Raw genomic sequence first — 17,276 nt, 5'->3', positions numbered from 1 at the left:
ATGGAAAATTGTGCACAGTTAAAATTAGCCCTGAAAAATCCCTAAATTGCACATTTAGTATGTGGGCTTACAATCTCTAAGCAAATCTAACACGGCAAATCTTAAGAATTAAAGAGGATCATGATGGCCTTCCTGAGTGCACGGTAACATAGCTGGCTTGTTCTGGGTCATGCTGCAAGGAGAAGGGAGTGAGAAGGAAGAGCTCTAAACTCATCGTTCAAAGGTCTATGGAGAAGAGCAGTGTTTAGTGTCCCCCATTTCATGTTCCCCTTGGAGCATACGCAGCGTGAAGAATGTCCTGCACTTTTAACCCTTTGTTTATTCATTCATTTATTTTCTACTTATTGCTTGGAGCAGGGGGTTCTGCACGGATAACTGACTGTGTATGAGACAACTGCAGTGAGAGGTAAATTACGTCGACCAACATTTCAGCTTCTGATCGCTAAGGAATATGTTCAAAACAAAAAGCGAAGTTATCTTGTTGGGTGAAATCTGATGTTGAATAAACAGCCATTAATTTGAGACAAATTTCAGGTCTATCTCGTAATCTCCTTCTTCAAGAATTAATAGAAAGGGGAAAAAATAAAACGGACGTAGGGCCTATGAATAGAATTTGCAGCATTATGTGACTCAGTATTTACCATTCTGGGCCATTCTTTGAACACATAGTTCATCCATTCCCTATGTAAATTCAAGTCTTCTTTAATTGTCAGAAAGGTTTTCTGAAGTATACAGTTCCGTTGTTATTCTGTTCCATTATTTTGACTTCCTCCTTAAAGGACTTGAAATATACATGTTTTCTTTTTCTGTTTGTTTGTTTTTGTTTTGGGGGTTTTTTAAATTATTTTTGTTAACATATAATCTATTATTTGCCCCAAGGGTACAGGTCTGTGAATCGCCAGGTTTACACACTTCACAGCACTCACCATAGCACATACCCTCCCCAGTGTCCATAACCCAACCACCCTCTCCATACTCTCCTCCCCCTGGCAACCCTCAGTTTGTTTTGTGAGCTTAAGAGTCTCTTATGGTTTGTCTCCCTCGCTAGCCCATCTTGTTTCATTTTTTCCTTTCCTACCCCCAAACCCCCGCCCTGCCTCTCAAATTCCTCATATCAGAGAGATCATATGATAATTGTCTTTCTCTGATTGACTTATTTCGCTCAGCGTAATACCCTCTAGTTCCACCGACATCATTGCAAATGGCAAGATTTCATTTCTTTGGATGGCTGCACAGTATTCCATTGTATATATATACCACATCTTCTTTATCCATTGATCTGTTGATGGGCATCTAGGTTCTTTCCATAGTTTAGCTATTGTGGACATTGCTGCTATAAACATTGGGGTGCACGTGTCCCTTCGGATCACTACATTTATATCTTTAGAGTAAATACCCAGTAGTGTGATTGCTGGGTCATAGGGCTCTATTTTCAACTTTTTGAGGAACTTCCATGTTGTTTTTTATACATGTTTTCTATACTGAGCTTATGTTCTTAAATAAGGAAGTCTACCTTCCCCCAAATAAACTTAAAAAAAAGGGGGGGTATTTTCCCACTATCAATAAATGCATAGGCTTATTTCTCATCCCAATAAATGTTTTACATTATGTAGTCACACACATAAATATGCTTCCTTCTAGTGCTTATTTGTGCATTAATTGCTGTCTTGGTCATTCTGAGAAGGACTGAATTCTTACATCCAAGAAATGCCTCACTTTAGAGGTGGCCATGGAAAAAGAGGCTCTTGTTGACCTATTAAATTGCTTTTCCAGGTGTCTAAGATTGTGGACACCATCTACAAGCAATTGCGTGAGAATCCTTCTCACGTTATGAAGCACACAATGTTGCGGGTCGTCACCTTGTTAACACGCACCTCACCGAAGAAGGTTGTCTTCCAACTTATGGATTACCCAGTCCCGGCAGACGAGTAAGTCTCCCCCACCTCTTCTACAGGGGTTTGTTCATAGCCTCCAGAATCCAACAGAGCTGGCAAGTCAGGCCTGGCTTCTTTTTTTCTGAAAAAGAATATCTGATTTGCATCACCTAGAATGACCATAAAATTTAAAAAGGATCATGCGCTTTCTTTCTTTTTTTTATTTTTAAATTTTTAAATAAACATATAATGTGTTTTTATCCCCAGGGGTACAGGTCTGAGACTCGCCAGGTTTCCACATTTCACAGCACTCATCATAGCACATACCCTCCCCAATGTCCATATCCCCACCACCCTCTTCCGTCCCCCCTCCCCCCAGCAACCCTCACTCTGTTTTTTTGAGATTGAGTCTTTTATGGTTTGTCTCCCTCCCGATCCCATCTTCTTTCATTTTTTCTTTTCCTACCCCCCAAACCCCCCATGTTGCATCTCCACTTCCTCATATCAGGGAGATCATATGATAGTTGTCTTTCTCCGACTGACTTACTTCGCTAAGCATGATACCCTCTAGTTCCATCCACGTCGTCGCAAAAGGCAAGATTTCATTTCTTTTGATGGCTGCATAGTATTCCATTGTATATATATACCACCTCTTCTTTATCCATTCATCTGTTGATGGACATCTAGGTTCTTTCCACAGTTTGGCTATTGTGGACATTGCTGCCATAAACATTTGGGTGCACATGCCCCTTCAGAGCACCATGTTTGTATCTTTAGGATATATACCCAGCAGTGCAATCACTGGGTCATAGGGTAGCTCTATTTTCAGTTTTTTGAGGAACCTCCACACTGTTTTCCAGAGTGGTTGCACCAGCTTGCATTCCCACCAGCAGTGTAGGAGGGTTCCCCTTTCTCCACATCCTTGCCAGCATCTGTCATTTCCTGACTTGTTAATTTTAGCCATTCTGATTGGTATGAGGTGGTATCTCATTGTGGTTTTGATTTGTATTTCCCTGATGCCGAGTGATGTGGAGCATTTTTTCATGTGTCTGTTGGCCATCTGGATGTCTTCTTTGCAGAAATGTCTGTTCATGTCCTCTGCCCATTTCTTGATTGGATTATTTGTTCTTTGGGTGTTGAGTTTGCTAAGCTCTTTATAGATTTTGGATACTAGCCCTTTATCTGATATGTCGTTTGCAAATATCTTCTCCCATTCTGTCAGTTGTCTTTTGGTTTTGTTAACTGTTTCCTTTGCTGTGCAAAATCTTTTGATCTTGATGAAATCCCAGTAGTTCATTTTTGCCCTTGCTTCTGTTGCCTTTGGTGATGTTCCTAGGAAGAAGTTGCTGCGGTTGAGGTCAAAGAGGTTGCTGCCTGTGTTCTCCTCAAGGATTTTGATGGATTCCTGTCTCACATTGAGGTCCTTCATCCATTTTGAGTCTATTTTCATGTGTGGTGTAAGGAAGTGGTCCAATTTCATTTTTCTGCATGTGGCTGTCCAATTTTCCCAGCACCATTTGTTGAAGAGGCTGTCTTTTTTCCATTGGATATTCTTTCCTGCTTTGTCGAAGATTAGTTGACCATAGAGTTGAGGGTCTATTTCTGGGCTCTCTATTCTGTTCCATTGATCTATGTGTCTGTTTTTGTGCTGTCTTGATGATGACAGCTTTGTAATAGAGCTTGAAGTCTGGAATTGTGATGCCACCAACTTTGCCTTTCTTTTTCAATATTCCTTTGACTATTTGAGGTCTTTTCTGGTTCCATATAAATTTTAAGATTATTTGTTCTATTTCTTTGAAAAAAATGGATGGGAGTTTGGTAGGGATTGCATTAAATGTGTAGATTGCTTTAGGTAGAATAGACATTTTCACAATATTTGTTCTTCCAATCCATGAGCATGGAACGTTTTCCCATTTCTTTGTGTCTTCCTCAATTTCTTTCATGAGTACTTTATAGTTTCCTGAGTGTAGATTCTTTGCCTCTTTGGTTAGGTTTATTCCTAGGTATCTTATGGTTTTGGGTGCAATTGTAAATGGGATTGACTCCTTAATTTCTCTTTCTTCTGTCTTGTTGTTGGTATAAAGAAATGCAACTGATTTCTGTGCAATGACTTTATATCCTGACACTTTACTGAATTCCTGTACAAGTTCTATCAGTTTTGGAGTGGAGGCTTTTGGGTTTTCCATGTATAGTATCATATCATCTGCAAAGAGTGATAATTTGACTTCTTCTTTCCCGATTTGGATGCCTTTAATTTCTTTTTGTTGTCTGATTGCTGAGGCTAGGACTTCTAGTACTATGTTGAATAGCAGTGGTGATAATGGACATCCCTGCCGTGTTCCTGACCTTAGCGAAAAAGCTTTCAGTTTTTCTCCATTGAGAATGATATTTGCGGTGGGTTTTTCATAGATGGCTTTGATAATATTGAGGTATGTGCCCTCTATCCCTACACTTTGAAGAGTTTTAATCAGGAAGGAATGCTACACTTTGTCAAATGCTTTTTCAGCATCTATTGAGAATATCATGTGGTTCTTGTTCTTTCTTTTATTAATGTATTGTATCACATTGATTGATTTGCGGATGTTGAACCAAACTTGCAGTCCTGGAATAAATCCCACTTGGTCGTGGTGAATAATCCTTTTAATGTACTGTTGGATCCTATTGGCTAGTATTTTGGTTTTTTGTTTTTTTGTTTTTTAAGATTTTATTTATTTATTTAACAGACAGAGATCACAAGTAGGCAGAGAGGCAGGCAGAGAGAGAGGGAGGAGGAAGCAGGCTCCCCACTGAGCAGAGAGCCCGATGCGGGGCTCGATCCCAGGACCCTGGGATCATGACCCGAGCCGAAGGCAGTGGCTTTAACCCACTGAGCCACCCAGGCGCCCCTGGCTAGTATTTTGGTGAGAATTTTCGCATCTGTGTTCATCAAGGATATGGGTCTGTAATTCTCTTTTTTGGTGGGATCCTTGTTTAGTTTTGGGATCAAGGTGATGCTGGCCTCATAAAATGAGTTTGGAAGTTTTCCTTCCATTTCTATTTTTTGAAACAGTTTCAGGAGAATAGGAATTAATTCTTCTTTAAATGTTTGGTAGAATTCCCTTGGGAAGCCATCTGGCCCTGGGCTTTTGTTTGTTTGGAGATTTTTGATGACTGTTTCAATCTCCTTACTGGTTATGGGTCTGTTCAAGTTTTCTATTTCTTCCTGATTCAGTTGTGGTAGCTTATATGTTTCTAGAAATGTATCCATTTCTTCCAGATTGTCAAATTTGTTGGTGTAGAGTTGCTCATAGTATGTTCTTATAATTGTTTGTATTTCTTTGGTGTTGGTTGTGATCTCTCCTCTTTCATTCATGATTTTATTTATTTGGGTCCTTTCTCTTTTCTTTTTGATAAGTCTGGCCACGGGTTTATCAATCTTATTAATTCTTTCAAAGAACCAGTTCCTAGTTTCGTTGATTTGTTCTATTGTTTTTTTTTAGTTTCTAGTTCATTGATTTTTGCTCTGATCTTTATGATTTCTCTTCTCCTGCTGGGTTTAGGCTTTCTTTTTGTTCTTTCTCCAGCTCCTTTAGGTGTAGGGTTAGGTTGTGTACTTAAGACCTTTCTTGTTTCTTGAGGAAGGCTTGTACTGCTATATATTTTCCTCTCAGGACTGCCTTTGCTGTGTCCCACAGATTTTGAACCATTGTGTTTTCATTATCATTTGTTTCCATGAATTTTTTCAATTCTTCTTTAATTTCCTGGTTGACCCATTCATTTTTTAGAAGGATGCTGTTTAGTCTCCATGTATTTGGTTTCTTTCCAACTTTCCTCTTGTGATTGAGTTCTAGCTTCAGAGCATTGTGGTCTGCAAATATGCAGGGAATAATGCCAATCTTTTGATACCAGTTGAGACCTGATTTATGACCCAGGACGTGGGTCTATTCTGGAGAATGTTCCATGTGCACTAGAGAAGAATGTGTATTCTGTTGATTTGGGATGGAATGTCCTGAATATATCTGTGATGTCCATCTGGTCCAGTGTGTCATTTAAGGCCTTTATTTCCTTGTTGATCTTTTGCTTGGATGATCTGTCCATTTCAGTGAGGGGAGTGTTAAAGTCCCCTACTATTATTGTATTAGTGTCGATGTGTTTCTTTGATTTTGTTATTAATTGGTTTATTTAGTTGGCTGCTCCCATGTTAGGGGCATAGATATTTAAAATTGTTAGGTCTTCTTGTTGGACAGACCCTTTGAGTATGATATAGTGTCCTTCCTCATCTCTTATTATAGTCTTTGGCTTAAAATCCAGTTGATCTAAGGATTGCCACCCCAGCTTTCTTCTGATGTCCATTAGCATGGTACATTGTTTTCCACCCCTTCACTTTAAATCTGGAGGTGTCTTCGAGTCTAAAATGAGTTTCTTATAGGCAGCATATTGATGGGTTTTGTTTTTTTATCCAATCTGATACCCTGTGTCTTTTGATTGGGGCATTTAGCCCATTAACATTCAGGGTAACTATTGAGAAATATGAATTTAGTGCCATTGTATTGCCATTAAGGTGACTGTTACTGTATATTGTCTCTGTTCCTTTCTGATCTACTACTTTTAGAGTCTCTCTTTGCTTAGAGGACCCCTTTCACTATCTCCTGCAGAGCTGGTGTGGTGTTTGCAAATTCTTTCAGTTTTTGTTTGTCCTGGAAGCTTTTTATCTCTCCTTCTATTTTCAATGATAGCCTAGCTGGATATAGTATTCTTGGCTGCATGCACTTTATTTCTATTCTCATACAATACCTACCCACGGTAAACACCATCAACAAATGATCGTTGTCACGGTTGTTTATCTGAGGCTTTAAATTGTGTTCTGCTGCCTAACCCATAGGAACCAACCTCTCCACACAGTGATGATGGGTTTTTCCCCAGAAGTGATTACATTTATAGTGCTTTTCCCCTTCATTTATGAAGAACAGATGTAAGGTACTTCCACCCACCAACGAAATAATGAAACATTAAAAGTAGCTGTTCCTTAGCTATTTATCTGAAATTTGTGATTGAGGATCACAGAAAATATTAAGGAGAAAAGGATACCAGTGTGGGCCAGTGGGACAGTATGAGCCTCACTCACAGCAGAAGAGAGTAGTAACTGACATCACCCCATTCCTATCATCTGTACCTTGAGAAGGAAAGTAATACTTCCTTACTACTAACCATACACAAGGCAGGAAGTTACATTATGGAAAGGATTCAGGCTTCCGAAACAAATGCGTCTGAATTCCTTCCCAGCCACACAAGTTTCTAAACTCCTTGATCCTCAATTCATCTGTGAGATGAGAAAAATTCTTTATCTATACAGCAATTATATGGGTTAGATGAGTTAACATCCATGAAAGGGCATCAACGTCCACAAAATGCTAAACCAATTATACGACTGGCTTTTTCCCCCGCTAACTGAAAGCTTATATTTATTTGGGAGGCTCATAAGTACAAAGTATTTTACTACTGAGAAGACGCCTGGAAATTAAAAATCTTCATAAGACTCAGTGTCTTCTCATTCAGGAAGTAAGAAGCCACTGTATGCAATATATTACCAGCCTTCAAACATTTTGTTGAGCAGGAATAGCCCAACATTGATAAAAGTTGCCAGTGACTCCATATGAACAATAAGAAATGAGGAGGTACAGAGAGAAAGCATAATTAGAGTTAGGTGACTTTAATTAAAGTGGTCACCAGCAGATCTTGTGCACTAGTAGGTGAGGATTGAGGTAGAAAGGACTAGGATTTGGAGCTGAGCTAAATCAGAGAAAAAGAGAGAATGTCTGGTCACCTGGAAGGTACGATCTAGAGGTAAGGGAATGTGAGACTGGATGTCCATGTGGTTCTAAGCAAAGTTCTAAAGCTGAGCCCAGAAGGCAGGACCAGTGGAATAATGGGTTCTAAAAAGCTGGTATGTCTGTGCTCTGTAGGACCAGGCCTCCCTATTAGGAACCTAAATACAGAGAGGTGTGTAGCAGTTTTTAAGATAAGCAATAATAAAAAGTAATCTTGAATGGCCAGGTATGTAGAAAGGACCTAGGGGACTGGGAGTTGAGAAGCCAGGGTTCTAGTGATTGACATCTGTGTCGCCAATTAAATGTGTGACATTTCACAAAAGGGCCCACTCCTCTGAGCTCAATTTAAATTTCCTTTTCTGGGGCACCTGGGTGGCTCAGTGGGTTGAAGCCTCTGCCTTCGGCTCAGGTCATGATCCCAGGGTCCTGGGATCGGGCCCCCGCATTGGGCTCTCTACTCAGTGGGGAGCCTCCTTCTCCCTCTCTGCCTGCCTCTCTGCCTACTTGTGATCTCTGTCAAATAAATAAAATTTAAAAAAATAAAATAAAATATAAATTCCCTTTTCTAATTTTTAAATTTATATAGTTAGTTTTTTTGCTTAGTATTTCTATTTATTTGTTTTTTTAAGTTGATATATTTATTTATATTAATATATTTTTATTCCAGTTTTTAAATATTCCATTATTCCTGGATAAACAAGATCACAAGGTGGGGGAAACAGAGTATGGAATGGAGAAAGCTTATCAGTTCTTGGCATTGACCTGGATAGACATTTAGATGTCCTAGGAAGTGAACTTGCAGAGTGTTTTCTGTTAATATCTCACTGAAATCCTTCCTGTGTTTTCAAGGACAAGAGATTAATGGGATCATTTGGAAATGAGCATATCAATTTGGTTTCGACTTGTCTGCAATTTCTTTGCTATAAAACATGTATACCCAAGACTTTTCCTGATTCGTGACACAGTATTACGTAGGAAATGAACAGCCTGATTCTCACTGTGGTGGGGGCGGGGGTGGGGCTGTGTTTGCAGCACTTTGATCCTGATGTGGCACGCGGCAGGTTCTGAGTCGAGCGTGGCCCCTCACGTGCTGAAGACAATCTTGTTGATACTGAAAGGGAAGCCTGGAGAAATGCAGGATGGCCTCAAGGAAAGAAGGCGGTTCTCTCTTGATACTACTAATATGATGCCTGTAGCGGTAAGTGATGCCGGGAGCGCTGCTTTGTCCTGGTATTTCTCTGACCATGAAAATCCCGGTCTGCCCACAGGCTCCCTCCTACTTCTGGACACTGTCCTGCTTTTTCATTCATTCATTCATTCATTCATCGAACAGGCACTTATTGAGTGCCTACTATATGCCACATCCTGACCGGGAAGCTTACATTCTGGTAAAAAAAAATACATGAACAAAAAAGTGTGTCATGTGTCAGATGATATTTAGCTGAGAAGAGACATCAAGTGATGTGGGGCAAAGAAAGTGACAGGGTGGGCTTCGGAAAGTCGGTCAGGGGAGGCTGCTCTGGGGAGGCAACACCCCGTCAGAGAATGAAGGCGTGATCCCTGCAAATATCCAGGCCGGAGACTTCTAGACAGAGAGAAGGACAAATGCTCCACAGCGATGAGAACTTGCCTGGCACATCGGCGACTGCAGAGAAACCAAAAGGAGAGAAGGGAGCAAAGGGGAAGTTCGGAGATGGTGTCCGAGCCGCCGCCCGCTAGACCGCGCGGACCTTTACAGGCATACGAAGGCCTAATGTCGTCTGTGCCCAGCATTTTACATCTCCCGAGGAGTAAAATGGGCCCTCGCGGAGTACGGTCCAGTCCTACAGAGACACCGCGGGAGTGCCACGGGCGGTGCTCCGCGGACGCGAGGGGCAGCTGGTTCCTGGACGTGGCGGCCGGCCCTCGCGGGGGTGGTTGGCCCAATGACGGCTCGCGGCCCGGCCTGCCGCCTCGGCAGTGCCTCACTGCCTGGGTTGTGCGGGCACGGGGAGGACCTGGGTGACTGGTCGGACCCTTCTTCGTGGCCGCAGATGAAGGGGGCACGGGGAGGTGGTCGTGCGTGGGAACCGCCTTGCTTCCCGCCGCTTTGGCGGCCAAGCGCTGGTTGACGGGCTTCGGGGGCTCCCGGAACACTGGGCACCGTTCCTGGTCCGCCCCGGGCGCGGCGGCCGGGACGGAGTGAGCGCACACGCGCGCGCGGGCTTCCTCACGGGGGGGCAGGGGCGGCCGGGCCCCCTCCCGCCCCTCACCGCGCGGCCGGTGCGCAGGCGGAGGCTCCACCCTCGACCTCTCTGTCCTCCCTTTAGGCGTCCCAGGCGCTGTGCACGCTGCTGCCCGTCGGCTCCTACAAGAAGGCGGTGGCCCAGGTTTTCCCCCAGCTGCTGATGGCCCTCGTGCTTCAGCTCTTCTACAGCAGGGACCTGCGGCCGATGCCCGCGGACAGGACATTGTGAGCTCGCGTCGGTTATTCCCGACGCAGTAGGAGGGACGCGTCCAGCGGTCCACGCTCTGGCCCCTCGGGTTCACGGGAGCTCCTTACCCGGCAGTGTCTCACTTACTAGTTTGCTTTCCCCTCAAGGTCGCTGCCTTTAGAATCCCCGAGTCCGAGGGGTTAGCGGGGGCCCCGCGCGTGCTGCGCGCACGAAGAGCCGCGGCCGCGGAGCCCGTGTCGCTGCGGGCGCGGGCGGCCCCGAGGGCGGGGGCAGCCGCGGAAGCACCAGACGCAGAGCCGGACGGTGCTCGCTCTGCCGCGGGCTCGGGTTTCTCAGAGGCACTGGCCGTGCGAGAGTGAAATAACGCGCGTCGAGGGCTCCGTGAGCTGGGGAGTCGCGTGGCGGCTGGCGACGGGACGTGTGGCCTTAGACGGCGCACAGCCCTGTCCGCAGCAGCGAGACCCGCGCTTCCCTTTCCCCCGAGACACCCCGTTGGCTCTGCCGCCCTCGGGGGACACCCGGCCGCACCGCCTGGTACCCGCCCTCAGGGGCGCACTTGGAAACCGGACAGACTCCAGGGCACGGCCCGCCCCATTAAGATATTTAAGCCCCTCTCTGGCTCTCGAGCAGGCGCACCCCATGGTCCCACGCACAGGAGAACGTGCCTATTCGCGCAAAGCATCCGAAGGAGCAAAGGAGCGGGCGCTTTGCGCAAATTATCACGTCGTTCAGCACCTTTGGTTCAGGAGCCGCTGCGCTAGTAACCCCCGCCCCACGACTGTACGCGCCACCGCTTCCGCTGAGCCCCGAGCCCCACGTGCTGTCGCTCAGGGACGAGGACGGGCAGGGACAGCTGTTTTCCTTGCACGCATGCCCCTTCCCAAAGCCCGCAGCCTGCCCGGGACGCAATGCCAAGGCGGGGCACATGCGCTCGGGCACATGAAGGCCCCTGCCGAGTGGTGACTCTCTTCTTTGCGGCCTCAGCTACGCCCAGGACGCCCTGAGGGTGCTGCTGACTTGCTCCGGGCTGCAGCAGGTGGACCTTGCCCTGAAGAGGAAGAGCTGCTGGAGCCGCTTCGGCCACGCGCTCTTCCACCATCACGGGGTCTACCTCGTCGCCAAGTAAGAAAGGCGCGCGGCCAGGGGCTGGGTCTCGACCCCCTTCTCCAGCTCTCTTCGGCTGAGCCGTGTGTGAGCCCAGTCAGCACCCACTCCAACTGCCCTCTCCCCCTAACGATCTGAATTGCCCCGATTTCTACTTATTCCCCTACTTTAGGGGCTTATTACTTATTGGCACAGTTTTCTCTTTCCCGGTCCTCCCACTTGATGATACAGACATCCCGTCGTCCTCTCTCCAAAGAATAGGTTCCCCTTTCAGCTATGGAGAACTAGAGGAAAAGGTGCCTTTTCTCTTCCTCTGCTGTTAGCGGATCCCAGCTTTGTAGACATCAGACAGTCACAGATGTGCTCCCACTTTAAAGGGGTTCAGTAAAAATCTGTTCTCAATGAGTGGAACAAATTTGGAAAGTACAATGAAGGAGAACTTTTTACTTTTCTTGTGATAGAAAAGGTTGTGGGTTTTTTCCCCCTAGTTAGCTCCTTACTGAATAGCAAGTTTCTGATTACAGGAATCAGATATTCTGATCAAGAATCAAGACTTGGGGGCGCCTGGGTGGCTCGGTCAGTTTAGCGTCTGCCTTCGGCTCAGGTCATGATCCCAGAGTCCTGGGATCGAGCCCCGCATAGGGCTCTCTGCTCAGTGGAGAGCCTGCTTCTCCCTCTCCCTCTGCCTGCCTCTCTGCCTACTTGTGCTCTCTCTCTGTCAAATAAATAAATAAAATCTTTTTTAAAAAGAATCAAGACTTGACAAGATAATAGACCATTTAAAGTTGGAACCAGCCCAGAAAGTAAAGTCTATATGGTCTTTGGGTCCTTCATGTGTTTCAAGTGGCATTTTATTTACACACAGATTCCAGGAACACATGTGGCCACTAGTTCAGTGTCACAATGTCCTTAGTATCTTTGGATCTTCTTCCTTAAAGTGTGGTCCTCAGACCAGCAGCAACAGCACCCCCTAGAAGTTTAAAATAGAAGAATCTCATGGCCCACTCCAGTCCCACTGAATCAAAATCTGCACGTTAGCAGGATCGCTGGGTACTTTGTATATTTCTTAAAGATCGAGAAGCACTGGTTTAAAGTGCCACCCTAGAGTCCTACAGTAAAACCCGTCACATCAGCTTTCATGGTCCTGCCACATCTGGTCCAGGCCGGCGTGTCAGGACAACTGTGAGCCTGGCCACTGCCCAGAAGGGCTTTTGTGAATCAGGACCCACCGCTTCTCCCGAGTTAAACAGGGTAGTCCCAAACTCTCTTCTTCATTACATCACTCAAAGGCAAGACTTGCTCTAAAACCTTGACGATGACCTATTCAGCCATCCTGGATTGCCCAGATATTTATTTTGCACTGTCTACTTTGTCCTTTCGGTCAGGCAGGAGCCTGTCGTGTTGCAGGACCCTCCGCTGTGGGGCTCAGCGGGGGAAGACGGGAAAGAGGAGGGACGTTAACGAAGGAGACACTGTCCGCGATCCAGCTGTCTGCAATTCCCTGCAGTGTGTAGAATTCAGGATGGGGTCCAGTTCACCTTGGATTAGGAAGTATTAGAAAGTATCTTTCTTTTTCATCGGGGAGGTATAAAATATGAGAATAATGATTCTCTCTTTCCTACCATTAGCCGTGGTTGATGCAGGAAGGCTCTCCTCTTCTTTGCTAACTCGATGCCTTACTCTCCATGACAGAACTCTCAGTGAATACAACTTTCCACAGTTTCCAGAGACCTTGCATTATCTCTACAAGCTCTCGGTGGAAGAGCCTAGAAGGTCAGAAGACAGTATCATCACAGTAATATTCCTCACTGAAGTAAGTTTCATTAGATGACTGCGAACAGCCAGGTTCTCATTCCTTATCCAAACTTAAGTCAACCCTCCAATCTTTTTATCTCCCTCTCTGGATATTAATTCTTACCCAGAGTTAAGGCAATGACAGATAACTTTTGTCATGTCCTAGGAAATGTGGATTTGCACAAACACTAACTGTTACTGTAGTACCGGTTCTCACACCTCTGCAGGCTTGTTAAACTACGTCAAAAACTAGTGAAGTGCTATATGCTGGCTAATTGAACATAATAAAAAATGTTTTTAATTAAAAATACAGTAGACCAAGGAATATTTAAGGTACGCTCAAAGTTTACTTAAAGATAGTAGATAATACCTGAGATCTGAATGATACTTCAGACTATCTAGGGGGAAGAAAAAGAAATGGTCCAAATAACTAAGTAAAATGAAAATATACAATATATTAATATTTATATTAATATTGCACCATATATTGTAATGCTATACTAGAGTTGAGCAAATTGAGAAAGTCCTTTTGCTTAGAAAAGGCATGTAGAAAGTTCTATAAGTTGAAATTCTCTGAGTCAACTATTAATTTTTCCATAGAGGTAACACATAATAAAGTACTAACCAAAGGTGTCATGCCAAATAGCCTCAAAAATTTGACATAATTTCAAGCATCATAGTCAGCAAAACAGGTAATAAACCTAAAAGACATACCCATACACGACACTACCTACTTCTAAAGTTTCCAGAAAGATACATAATCCGTTTAACTGAACATTGCACTAGAAAATCACTAATGCTGCCAAATTTGCTTTAATCCACTTGAATCTCTCATTATTTTTATTATGTGACTCATTATTTTCATTTTATCACTCTTTTAAGTATGTTCAGACATTAAATAGACCTAAATATGACATACATGATTGCTCCCACAAAATGACATATTCAAAAGAAATTTACAAACAACATGAGATTTATATGAGCATTATTAATGTGACAGATGATGTTTAATGAGCCCTAATGGCCGCTCTCATCATGAATGTGGTGCTTACTCCTTTTGGAGAGTGGTAAACCTGTCCTTCTAAGAACCTAGCAATGACGAGGGGCCTCACCGTGACGTCACTTGGCCTTTAGTTGTTCTGAGCACACGATCTGCGTGTTTTACCTTAGCTTAGTCTCGTTAGCCGGCAATATTTAACATACCGTTTATTTATATATTATTTCTAATTTTCTACTGACATAAGTAATGAGAGTTTACATATTCGTGCCTAAGTCTTCTTCCTTTCAGGATTTTAGATTACTTCCTTCTAGTAGATTCCATAAATCTGAAAGAAGAACTAAGGAGTATAAACATTCTCAAGGGTAAGGATTTTTGTGGCCAGACTGATTTCCAGCAAGCAGGGTCAACCAGCGCTCCCCGCATGGTCCGCTCACCCCACTGTGCTCTCGCCACTCTTGATGAGCTTTCCAAGTTGAGACGTAAAGGTGATGTCTTGTGGGGGATTTGATTTGTCCTTGATTTTTAAAATTTTGGAGAGGTTGAACATTTCAAAAATATAACTTCATAAATTAAATTTCCGTAATCTGAACAAGCCGATCTCTTCTGTGCCCTTTTGCTTATGACAGTCTTAGTGTTTTTCTCAATAAATTCTCTGATTCTCTGTCTCTCTCTCTCACACACACCCACAGAATTTCGTGAAGGATATTAAATGTGTTATGCATTTGATTATAACGCCGATGGAGAATCACTACCCAACTGGTTGTTTGCCTTTTATTTTTGCTTATGGAATATGATTTCTTTCATAAAAATTAAGCACTAAAAAATCTACTGTGGCCAAAGAGTTGATAAATATTCATGTATAATTTGTTCACATTTATACATTTTTATATAAATTTTTACATGCAGTGTTGTTTCCCATGAAGTTTATATGGTGTACCACGAGGTACACCATAGTCTTTCACTAAAACTAAAGTTTTCACTAAATAATTAACTTCCTATCACAGCATCATGTAATTAATAAGCCTTAAATTCACTCCTTACTGGTGCCACTACCTTTATGAATTCCATCATTAATTTCATAGACATACAACAGACACACACCCACATTAGGGTATGCCCTGGGTGACACTGTTAGGGTCCATTCATTTTCTCATTGCTGTGCAAGGACCACACTGGAATAAGGGAAGTTTGCAATTAAATTTTAATGTCTTGCAAAGCAACTTTCCATCAACTCCCTTCAAAATGTCTTTAGTTTTTCCTATGTATTTATCCTTCAAGTCACATGTTAAAATAAATTTGCCAGGTTTAAAAGAAAAAAAAACCTTCACTGAAACTATGATTGCAGTTAAACTAAAGCTATGAGCTTCTTGGGAATATCTGGTATTTTTGTAATTTTCCTTCTTTTTTTAATTCAATATTTTGTCATATCCATATAAATCTTACATATTAATTTTGGAATTATTAAGTAGCTTATATTATTTTAAATTGTTAGTGCAAGTGTGGCCTTTTTTGGTTCTTGAATTTATGTTTATTAAATGTGATTTGGGATATAGATTTTTGTGTTTGTTTTGTATCTTGAGATAGCTGTCGCATAATATTATAGTAGTTTTAGGTGTACAGCATATTGATTCGACAACTCTCTACATTACACTGTGCTTACGAGGGTAGCCGCCATCTGTCACCATGCAACACTCTTACAATATCCTTGACTGTATTCCCACCGCTGTGCCTTTATTTTCATGACTTACTCATTCCGTAACTGGAAGTCTGTAGCACTCACTCTCCTTTATCCATTTTGCCCAACCCTCTACCCCTCTTCTTTCTGACAACCATCAGTTTGTTTTCTGCATTTAGGAATCTGATTCTGCTTTTTGTTTGTTTACTCATTTCTTTTTCTTTTTTTTTTTTTTTAGATTTCACATATGAGTGGAAATACGGTATTTGTCTTCCTCTGTCTGACTTATTTCACTCAGCCTTAGACCCTCTAAGTCCATCCATGTTGTTGCAAATGGCAAGATCTCATCTTTTTATGGCTGAGTAACATTCCACTGTTTACACATATCACATCTTGTTTACCTTTTTCATCTCTGCATGGGCACTTGGGCTGCTTCCTTAACTCGGTTCTTGTAAATAATGCTGCTATAGACAGGGCTGCATGGATTGTTGGTGGGAATGCGAGCTGGTGCAGCCACCCTGGAAAATAGTATGGAGGATCCTCAAAAAGTTGAAACTAGAGTTACCCTCTGACCCAGCAATTGCACTACTAAGGATTTACCCTAAAGATACAAATGTAGTGATCCCAAGGGGCACCTGCACCCCAATGTTTATAGCAGCAATGTCCACAATAGCCCGGCTATGGAGGGAGCGCAGATGTCCATCGACAGAGGACTGAATAAAGAAAATGGGGTACATAAATACAATGGAATACTATGCAGCCATCAAAAGAAATGAAATCTTGCCATTTGCAACGACGTGGATGGAACTAGAGGGTATTATGCTGAGTGAAATAAGTGAATCAGACAGAGACTCTTACATGATCTCACTCATATGTGGAATTTTAGAAACAAAACAGAGGATCATACGGGAAGAGAGGAAAAAATTAAAAAAGACAAAATCAGAGAGGGTGACAAGCCATAAGACTCTTAATCTCAGGAGACAAACTGAGGGTTACTGGAAGGGAGGGGGAAGGGAGATGGGGGAACAGGGTGATGGGCATTAAGGAGGACATGTGATGTCATGAGCAGTGGGTATTATATAAGACTAATGAATCACTGACCTCTACCGCTGAAACTAATAATACATTGTATGTTAAATAATTGAGTTTAAATTTAAAAAATGAATTCGTGTTTTTGTTTTCTCTGGGTAAATGCCCAGTAGTGGAATTACTGGGTCATCGGGTATTTTTATTTTTAATTTTTTGAGGAACCTCCATACTGTTTTCACAGATATGGCTTTTTCATTCAATTTTCAAGCTCATTATTGCTGGATATTCAGGAAAATTAGTTAAACTGTATTATCTTAAATTCAGCTACTTTATTATATATAATAATATTTTGGTTAATTCTCTTGGATTCTCTAGGTATATGATCCTGATGTGTGAAAAATAAAAATAACGTATTGTTATCTCTGGTCAGAATATTTTCATGAATCATGTGTTTTTGCCTTGGCCTTTAAAGTTCCATTTTGTGAATAATCTGATCTCTCCTTTGCCTGTTTACCTACTATGATCTTAGTATTTTTTCCCAGTGAATTGTATGATTCT

At 42.8% G+C, this 17,276-nt stretch overlaps 1 protein-coding gene across 1 annotated transcript in view; it reads left to right on the top strand.

Moving 5' to 3' along the window:
- Window positions 1-17,276, top strand: part of MROH9 (maestro heat like repeat family member 9) — a gene marked incomplete at both ends in the record, with an annotated part of 79,672 nt that overhangs the window by 39,628 nt on the left and 22,768 nt on the right. Inside the window, 6 exons of the mRNA XM_080824517.1 lie at window positions 1,774-1,928; window positions 8,714-8,879; window positions 9,991-10,133; window positions 10,277-10,471; window positions 11,101-11,238; window positions 12,913-13,033. Coding sequence (XP_080680643.1) covers window positions 1,774-1,928; window positions 8,714-8,879; window positions 9,991-10,133; window positions 10,277-10,471; window positions 11,101-11,238; window positions 12,913-13,033 — 918 coding nt within the window. The remainder of the gene's footprint in view (window positions 1-1,773; window positions 1,929-8,713; window positions 8,880-9,990; window positions 10,134-10,276; window positions 10,472-11,100; window positions 11,239-12,912; window positions 13,034-17,276) is intronic.

The sequence above is a fragment of the Martes martes genome (assembly GCF_963455335.1).
Source record: "Martes martes genome assembly, chromosome: 15".
Lineage (NCBI taxonomy): Eukaryota > Metazoa > Chordata > Mammalia > Carnivora > Mustelidae > Martes > Martes martes.
The sequence above is the reverse complement of the archived record's forward strand: the minus strand, read 5'-3'. Positions and strand labels throughout refer to the sequence as shown.